At 46.5% G+C, this 10,589-nt stretch overlaps 1 protein-coding gene across 1 annotated transcript in view; it reads right to left on the minus strand.

Moving 5' to 3' along the window:
- Window positions 1-2,485: 2,485 nt before the first annotated feature.
- LOC143274614 (uncharacterized) overlaps window positions 2,486-10,589 on the minus strand; it is a 50,244-nt gene continuing 42,140 nt past the window's right edge. Inside the window, exon 2 of the mRNA XM_076578482.1 lies at window positions 2,486-2,809. Within this exon, the coding sequence (XP_076434597.1) occupies window positions 2,486-2,809 (324 nt within the window). The remainder of the gene's footprint in view (window positions 2,810-10,589) is intronic.

Raw genomic sequence — 10,589 nt, forward strand, 5'->3', positions numbered from 1 at the left:
ATCAGTGGTTTAGGGGAGTGTAGATGTTTTGCTCCTTGGAGAATTTTATGCAAATGGTGGCAAATAATGTGTTCCAGCAGTTTGCAGGAGACTGATGTGAGGGAGATAGGTATGTACTTCTCGGCCAAGTGCTTGCCCCCTTTCTTAAAAGTGCATGAGATGTTTGCACTGCGCCAATCCTGTGGTAGATCTCATGAGTCTATTGATCATTGGAAGATGTCCCACAGGGCCGGGGCAATGATCACCGCACAGTTTTTCAAGATGAGGTTTGGTATGCGGTCTGGTCCGCAAGCCTTGGTCGGGTTTAGTTCCTTCAGTAGCTTCAGTACGCCTTCTGTTTCCATGGTAATGTTGGGTATATCGTCAGCTGTTGGTTTGTCCATGTGCTTGGCTGTGCCTTCATCACCTCGAGTGAAGACGCTCTTGAACTTGTCAGTGAGTATTTCTGCTTTTGCCTTGGTGTCGCTGATTCTTCTTCAACGGGGCTATACCCAAGCTGTCCTACCTCCGACTCCTGATGTACTGCCAGAATGACTTGCTGCTGTTGGTGCTTAGGCCAGTGATGGTGTTGCTGATGTAATCTCTCACTGCTTTCCTCAACTGTCTCCTGCATTCCCTCTGGACAAACTTGAAATTTGTCAGTTCTTTGTCTTCTTTGCCATGGCGAAGAGGCGCCTTTTCTAACGTATGAGTCTCTTCAGCCTGTTGTTCAGCCATGGCAAGTTTTTCCTTCCAATGCTGAGCTTGAATGGTACATGGGAGTTTGTGGCTTGTGTAATGGTGTCTCTGAAGGCTTTCCACATCTGACTCTTTGTTGTAGATTTCTCTGACCTCACCCTTCATACCACTCAAGTCAGCGTTCAGGCCATCCCAGTCAGCGCATGTGAGCAGGTGGATCTTCCTTCTACGTTGACGAGCAGTCATTTAAAGTGTGCTAACCTTCGCTATTATTGTTTGGTATGGAAACATTTCCAAGGCAGAAGTTGCAGTCCTTAACAGAATCGTAAAAACTGCCACCAAGATTACCGGGGCTGATCTACCTTCTCTAGAAGACATATATTATAAGCAGCTACTCAAAAAAGCAAAACCAATCAGCCAGGACGAATCACATCCAGCTTTTGGGATTTTCGAGATGCTCCCCTCTGGTCGACGTTACAGAAGTATAAGGACGAAAACCAGTCGCTTCGCCAATAGCTTTTTCCCCAAAGCAGTCTTTCGAACAAATCCAGTGTGATAAATAGAATTGTGCAACCAGCAACCATCTACCTGAAGATCTAGTCATCAGCTCCATCCACATGTAATATGCAGCTTCTGTTCAAACGTCTGTGTGTGTGTGTGTGTGTGTGTGTGTGTGTGTGTGTGTGTGTGTGTGTGTGTGCAGTGCGTGCATGTGTGAGTATGCACAAGTTTATATATTGATATGCACTTGTATGTATCTTAATTTCTACTGTATTGGTGTTTGTGTCTGATTTTCGATTGATGTTTGTATCTTGTTATGTACTACCCCCCTCCAATATTCCTTGTGATCCCGGTAATAATGGAGTCTTCCGTCGGACCGACGGATGAGTAGGCAGGCAGGCTTATCTGTCGGTGTGTGTCCTCATATGGGAGAAGAGGTCGATTCTGGATGCGCAGCACTTCCCACAGGTGTTGCAAGGGAAAACGTCTCCAGAAGTTGAGCCCTGCTTCCTTCGCTCACGCTTCTCCATAATGGCCAGCGTTCTCTTGTTTCCAAACGTCTTTATGCCACTAGAGCACAGCATCCTCCAGCGAGAGCGGTCAAAGGCATCAGTTTCCCAGGAAGCGATGTCTATGTCACAGGCTTTGAGGTTTGTCTTCAAGGTGACCTTGAAGCGCTTGCAGGGTCTTCCAAGTTCACGGTGGCCTTCCTTCAGCTGGCCATACAAAAGCATCTTCGGGATCCTGCTGCCTGTCATGCAGACAACGTGTTCTGTCCAGCGTAGCTGGCACTGGATCAGCAGGCTTTCAGTGCTGGGCAGGCCGCTCCTCTCTAGGACCTGGAGGTTGGAGACCCTGTCTTGCCACTTTATGCCAAGGATCTTTCGTAGGCATTTCTGGTGAAACTGCTCGTTGTTGAATGTGACGGCGATTCGTCGTCCATGTTTCACAGCAGTACAACAAGGTGGTCAGCACAACAGCTCTGTAGGTTTTGACTTTGGTGCTGAGCCTCATGCCTTTGTTGTTCCACACCCTGTCGACTGACTTGATCTCTGTGAGCTAGCTGGTTGGTACATGGACTCGGTCTTGCTGAGGCTGATGGTGAGTCCAAAGCACCTGCAGGAGGTTGAGAACCTGTCCATAATGAACTGCATGTCCTCATGGGTGTGTGCAGCAAGCGCGCAGTCATCAGCAAAGAGGAACTCTCTCAACAGTGCCTCAAACACCCTGGACCTGGCGTGGAGTCGCCGCACGTTGAAAAGTTAATAAATGTAATAAAGGAAAGAAAGACATATTCTGTTCTATTCTAGCAGACTTTTGAGTCGATGTCTGTTACGACTATGGCGTGGTCAGAGATACCAGGGACGGACGAGGAGTTCTTCACCAGGGTCGGATTTGTTGTGAAGACCAAGCCCAGTACATCGTTTTCTCTCGTGGACTCTGCATGGACTTGGGTGAGCTGGACTGTCTCTGTGACATTCACAAGAGTCTCCTGCACTTGGCGTTGAGGGGCTTCTGGTGTGGTGGTGCCGTTTTTCCAGTTCACATCTGGGCAGTTGAAGTCACCACAGAGTATCAGCTGTCTTGGTCTTCTCTCATGGGCTGCTTTCTCAAGCGACTTCCTCAGTTCCTGGATAATAATAATAATAATAATAATAATAATAATAATAATGGATACTTATATAGCACACTATCCAGAAATCTGCTCTAGGTGCTTTACAAAAACGCTTTTGATAACATAAAACATTATATCTATGTTACATACACACACCAAAATGTGACCACACACACACACACACACACACACACACACACACACACACACACACACACACACGCACGCACGCACGCACGCACACAAACACACACACACACACACACACTGCATACATACATTTTAACATACATGTGTATCTAACAGCTACCCTAACACATACACACACATAGGCAGGCACATACTTACATAAACACACGCACACACAATACACATTCATATACATGCATGTAGTTGTGGGCCTGCCACAACTGAACTTATTGCTGAGGGAAAAGGTGAGTTTTTAGACGAGATTTAAAAGATGCGAGGGAATCAGAATGACGGAGGTTATCAGGGAGCTTGTTCCACGTCTTTGGCGATTGAAAAGAAAACGATCTGTGTCCATAGGTCTTACTTCTGACGTGAGGTATCCTGAGAAGTCGAGTATCAGAGGAAGAACGGAGCTGGCGAGACGGGGTATAGATATGGATGAGTTCAGAAAGATACTTTGGGCCAGATCCGTTGACTGCAGAAAAGGTCAGAGTGGATAGCTTATAGTCTATTCGATCAGAAACAGGCAACCAGTGGAGAGACTGAAGGAGAGGAGAAACATGGTCAAATTTAGAAGCTCTGCAAATGAGTCTGGCAGCGTTATTCTGAATTCGTTGGAGTCTGTCTAACAGGTATTTGGGAAGGCCGGCCAAAAGAGAGTTGCAGTAATCCAATCTTGAGAGAACCAGAGAGCATACAAGTGTCTTGGTTGCATCGGTTGAGAGATAGTGGCGGATAGAGCTGATTCTACGCAGTTCCAAATAGGCAACTTTACAGATATTCGAAATGTGCTGTTGGAAGGAAAGAGACTGGTCCAGGATTACACCAAGACTGCGAACAGAGGGAGAAAGTGAAACAGGTGTGCTATTGATCAGAACAGAGTCAGGAAAGGAAGGATGTTGACGAAACTTCTTTGGACAGGTTATCATAAATTCAGTCTTATCATCATTTAATTGCAGCTTGTTGAGAGTCATCCAGTCCTTTAGGCCAGCAATGCACTCCTGTGTTTGAGTCACCAGTGCATCAAATTCAGCTATGGAAGCCGACTGATAAAGTTGTGTGTCATCAGCAAAGCTCTCATGCGACATCGCATGATGACTGATGACATCCGACACAGGAGCCGCATACAGCACGAAAAGAACAGGACCTAGGACGGACCCTTGTGGGACACCATATTTCAAGGCAGATACTCTAGAGTATGTACCATTTACACACACTTTCTGTGTACGATCTGACAGGTAAGACGTGATCTATGCTAGTGCAGTGTCACAAATACCAAAGGAAGTTTTAAGTCTGTTCAAGAGGATAGAGTGGTCGATAGTGTCAAAAGCTGCTGACAAATCTAAGAGAGCGAGAACAGATATCTTATCCTCATCAAATCCCGAAAGCAAATCATTCACTATTCTAAGAAGGGCTGTTTCGCAACTATGACCACGTCTATAAGCTGACTGGTGGGAATTAAGTAAACCATTCTGCTCCAGATGAGCTAAGAGCTGAGACAATATGATCTTTTCTAGCAGTTTTGATAAAAATGACAGATTAGAGACAGGTCGATAATTTTTCAAACAATTATGATCCAAAGATGGTTTCTTGATGAGTGGACGTACAACAGCAGACTTGAAGCTTTCAGGGAAACAACCAGACAGCAAGGAAGAATTGATGACATGAGTAATATGTGGCAGTAGAACATCAATACATTCAACCAACAAAGAAGACGGGACAGGGTCAAGCTCACAGGATTTCGGACAAGCGCTCAGACACACTTTCTTCACAAAATCTTCAGTAACCGGTTGGAAACAATGCAAAAACAGGACCACTGTACACGCGTTCTTGAACGGGTGAAGAAGGAGACACAACAGAGTCAAGCTTCTCACGAATGCATGATATTTTGCAGGTGAAGAAGTCAGAAAACTTTTGAGGGAGTTCCTGCACCGAAAATGTTGTAGGGAGAGGAGTGTTTTTCATTTTACCTAGTAGATTGTTCGTAGCGTTGAAAAGCTGTTTGGCTGTGGTGCATGCAAGTATTTTAGAAGAGTAGAACTTTGACTTTGCCCTGTCAACAATGTTTGTTACATTATTCCTGGCTGTCTGAAAAATGTCCCTACTGATGGTCAAACTAGTGGCACGCCAGTGCCTCTCAGCTCTCCTTCTCTCCCGCTTGGCCTCCTGGATGTCCTTCTCCTGGCGTTGTGGCATATAGAATGAGCCTATCAAGAGGTCCTTACTGGCCTTCAGTTTGATCTTCACCCAGACGACTTCCGATTCGGAGACAAGTTCTTCCTCAGCAGATGAAACAATATCTTTGTGCACCAGTATGAAAACACCTCTGCCCGTAGTGGTGGTTTTCCTGTCTTTCCTCTAGGCATGGTAGTCATCTGGGAAGGCGTCGCTGGATTTAGTATTCCTACTCAACCATGACTCACAGCCACAGACAACGTCGGGTTTGATATAATGGATGGCTGTTTCGAGCTCAGCTGTCTTGTTTTCCACCTTCTGGCAGCGGTTTACAGTCATTATCCGTACTGAATAGTACGTTGCACAGACGTTGCTTTGTGCAAATAATTCTCAAAACCATTAAATTTTTCTAAAGTTGATGTTACTCTTGAACTGAACAATGTGGAAATGTTTTGTTTGTTTTTTTTTTGTTTTGTTTTTTTACTGTCTTGGTGACCGTCATCATGGTGACGCGGCGACTGACAGGGAAGGATATGACTCGTCTTTCAATGCTGTGAAGCGCACACCCAACTGTTGCTGCATACATATGTAGAACCAAAACAAAAAACAAAAAAACAAACAACAACAACAACAACAACAACAAAAGCCCAAAGGAGTATAATTTCGTGTGATAAATCGTACTTCTCAGTCCAGATTTTGAACCTGATGACCCCCACCCCGCGAAAACGGCGGAGTATGAATACAGCCGGCCTACATGGCGGATGGTCAAAACGGTCATGCACCTAAAAACTGTGACCAACTCGTGTTTTCGAGTGAATTTGGGAACCGCGGCAGCCCACAAACGAAGAAGAAATTGAGTGGTAGGTGGGACTGTTCAATTGATCATCACATGGTGATGACCGGGAGTGCGGACTGAGATGAGAACCGACGGTGGGCCACAGAGCAAGCAGTGCCGTGCACTTAACCAATATATAACCTGTAGAACGATCAGGTTCACAATGCCACGGTATGATCCAGTTGGGCATTTTCGTGTAAAAACAACTGTGCACATAACTTATGCTGACCTAGCAGAATGGAAAAAGAAAGTCGCTATTCTCCCTTATTGTGACTTTGCGCCGACGACCGGGATTCGAACCCACTATGCCGGTGATCTCTCAATATTTGAAGTCAAACACTGACTACCCACTCGATAGTGGCGGCATTGTTCAGCCGGTGATGGATGGCCTCTAACGATCTCCAAAGTCCCACAGAAAACACTCCCAACGCCATAGATATACTTTCCCATCCAAAAACGGAATAAAACAAACCAGAATGATATGATTCAACTTCGGCAAACCAACAAAAGAAACAAGGCTCAGTCTCAATGCCAACAAAGCTGAGCTATGGTCGCTTCCTCTTTTACCCGTCAGTACGTTCGGACAAATCCGTCACATCTACTGAGCAGATGCCTGACCAACTGACGCGCTAACTGGTATCTAAAGACAGATTTACTGATGGGCGCAGTAGTGCCGCGTGAAATATAGCGCGCGCATCAGTGCCACACACTCACACACGCACACGCACACGCACACACCACCGTGACTTCTGAGTTAACACACACATGTGCACGCACGGCGGCACGCGCGCGCACACGGCACACACACTGCACACATTGGCACACGTGCACACACACACACACACATACACACACACATTGGCACACACACTGACACACCACACACACACACACACACACACACACACACACACATTGGCACACACACTCATACACTGACACACCACACACACACACACACACACACACACACACACACACACTCACACTCACACACACACACTAGCAGTTTTCAGGATACTGATGTCACCTGAATCAGTGAGCACCAGGTTCCGATCACTGAATCTGCACTGAATTGCATTCATTTGTTGCCACCCAGTTTGAAATTTTACGTCAGTAGTTCAGTTTACTGTACTGTGTTTTTGCCTATTCACTTTTGGTTCATTTTATTTCATTTTATGTCTGTTTTACACAAACCAAGGGAAAGCTCTCAAGCCATGACTGAATTAGCACGTTAGGTTTATGCAAAGGCCGGCGCTGGAGATCAGTCGATCCTCGATCAATGTGCAGCTGCCAACAGCTCGACATCGGTCCCGAATAATTAACGGATGCAACGTTCAATTCTCGGTCATTGAAAGTCTATATACGGAGCTTTCTCGATTCTTGAGTTTGCTTTCGCTGCTGTCCAACATGAACTTTTCGCAAATGGCGTGGAGAAAAGTCCAACCAGGAATCGAACTCTTGATCCACAGACTGGTCACGACGTGACCCTCAACACCTCAGTCCTGACTCTCACCAAAATTACCAACGAACTCCCTTTTATCATTATTTTTTTTTTTTTAATATTATTAATATTATTATTATTATTATTGCTGTTGTTGTAGTTATTATTTTATTTTTATTTTTTATTTTTTCCGACGAACTCCCACAAAAATTATCGTATGTAACGATTACCGATGTCGTTCAATGACATTTTCGTCGGGATCTCCGCTAAGCACCGGGCCTCGTATCAATCGAGACAGTCTCAGCAATCAAGACAGTCTCAGCAATCTTCTCGCTGTCACCGATGTCAGAAACCTCCCACCTCAAACTGAACGGAAAGCAGTTGAAACAGGATGACACGCCAATGTACCTGGGTGTGAAGCTCGACAAGCGATTGACTTGGAACCCCCATCTCAAGGACATCGAGAGACGAGCAACCAGAAAACTGGCCATCCTGAAAAAACTCGCCGGGACATCTTGGGGTGCCAACAGCAGCATACTGCAGAGGGTGTACACTGGAACTGTCAGGCCAACCCTGGAGTATGGCAGCACTGCCTGGGCCACGGCATCAGCAACCAACACAAGCCGCCTGAGCAAAGTTCAGAACGCAGGGCTACGGCTGATCACTGGCGGGATGAAGACGACTCCAGTTCAGGCGATGGAGAAACACACAGGCCTCCACCCACTCGAAGAAAGACGAGAGGAAAAAGTCTTCATCCACAGCGAGAAGCTCCTGCGCATGCCAACTCACCCCATGCACGAAAAACTGAAGCACCCAACAAAGAACAGACTGAAGCGGACCAGCTTCAACCACCTTTCCAAGGCCCTGCACCGCCAACATGAAGACCTGCTGCCCTCGTCCCCTGCCGAGATGGAAACACTCCCCGACTTCGAGGAACCGGCCGACCAACTGGAAGGAGTCTCAATCATCACAAAAGTCCCTGGCATCGACCAAAAGGACTGCCAAGCCCCTCCCCTGCTGAAAGCTCTGACACTGGAGATGATTGAGACTCGGTACAACCCCAGCGAATGGACGCACGTCTTCACAGACGGATCCTCGGAGGGAGCGGTGAAGAATGGAGGAGCAGGCATCTTCATCAGGCACACAGATGGAAGACTGACCCCTGGAGCCTTCCCCACAGGAAGAATCTCCTCGAACTACAGAGCGGAGACAGCAGCACTACTCCATGCTGCACAAGGCCTCAGGATGTCAGTCAACCCACCACCAAAGATAGCCTTCTTCACTGACTGCAGATCTCTCCTGCAGGGACTCCAGTCAACCAGAAACGAACAGCAGCTGACAAACATCAAAGCAGCCCTTCATGACCTTTCAAAACGGTCGACTGTCACTGTTCAGTGGGTTCCTTCTCACTGTGGGGTCACGGGGAACGAAAAGGCCGATGCTCTCTCCAAGGCAGGCAGCAAAATGAAGCAGTTCAGCCACCCCGTGACCTACAGAGAGGCCAGGACCATCATCCACAACCGATACCAGAACCAGTGGAAGAGAAGGCTGGGTGCAAACAGTGGTGTCGATCCAATCCACCAGCTCCAGAGACACCAGCAGACAGTCCTCTTCAGACTGAGAACTGGCCACTGCCGACTACTGAGTCACCTTCACCGGATAAAGATCGCCCACACTGATGAGTGTCCATGTGGCACTGGACCCCAGACCCCTGAACACATCCTCCAACACTGCCCAACCCATGAAGCTCTACGGCGTCAAACCTGGCCAGGGGGCACAGAGCTACAGGCGCAGCTTTGGGGAGACCGCCACGACCTGGAGAAGACCGTGGGTTACATCGTGGCGACAGGGGTGACCGTCTGACGCAGCCAAAAAAAAAAACATCGAACGCAGAAGAAGAAGAAGAAGTATCAATCGAGGATCGACGCCCAGCTACTTCGTTATGCACTGAAAGGTCAGGCATTTTCTCTTTTCTGTCTTTCTTTCTTCTTTTTTCTCATCAGTTGCTTACAGTAATGTATCAGCTGTTCGTTTATTTATTTATAGTCTGTTCATCTAAGATGATGATATTTGACTGATATAATGGATCAGAGTGTATGCTTTAACACCACCTTGTTTCTGAAACTGCGAACCCCCTAGCTCCTTCGCTCCCTCCTCTTCTATGAACGAAACCAGCTGTGAATGACCGACCATTTGACCATCTCTGTGGGAAGGGAGCAGTGAACTCTCCTGAAAGGATACTGACATGAAACAACCCACGGTATAGAAAAAGTGCAGTTGGCCGGTACGTGTGAACCCATGCTTAACAGAGCAGTGCAGAGGTTTGCCCGACATTGTGTGTTTCACTCACATAAAGTTGGCCTATTTTTCAGGCTGAGGTCAAGGAAGGTGTTCGACGCACCTTTTAGAAAGAGCTGCACTTTGAAGAGGACAGGGAAATCGAGGCCATTCTCCTTGCAGGAGAGCGAGCGCACTCTAATATAATGAGGTGTCGCGTCAGGGTCTCCTAAAAATAGTCTCTCCGATGAAGGCCAACGTCTCGTCGAAGCTTTGTCGTTGCTATCTGTACTCTTGTCGCCGCTCTCTGTATCGTTCACATGTTCTGTATCGATATCTGCCAGTGCTTCGATAATTCAGTTGTTTAAGCAATGCACACACACACACACACACACACACACACACAGAGGTTGTTAGTGTTGTTTTTCCTCTCCCAGACAGACTGCCATTTTTCTCTTTCTTTTCTGTGACACACACACACACACACACACACACACACACACACACCGTAACACAGAGGTTGGTTTGGTTTGGTTTGGTTTGTTGTTGTTTTCAGTTTCTTCTAGATTGACTGCCATTTTTTCTTTCTTTTCGGCCTAGATTTTCTCTCTCATTCATGTTCCTCCTCATGTTTCAGGTCATTCATTTCTACTCAGACCATAATTGAGCAACTCAGTCAGCCGTTGTCATACCTGACTGCACATTTTCTTTTCCTTTTTGCTTATTTTTTCTTTCAAGTCTACGTACACTGGACTGTGTTGTGTCGGGTTATTGTATTTGCACGATCAATTCATCAGTCCGTCGATCTTTTAATTGATTATTTATCATAATTTATTTCATTCAACAATGAAGGCATTTTCACTCTAGAATACGAG

This window comes from Babylonia areolata, chromosome 29, assembly GCF_041734735.1.
Source record: "Babylonia areolata isolate BAREFJ2019XMU chromosome 29, ASM4173473v1, whole genome shotgun sequence".
Classification (NCBI taxonomy): Eukaryota; Metazoa; Mollusca; class Gastropoda; order Neogastropoda; family Buccinidae; genus Babylonia; species Babylonia areolata.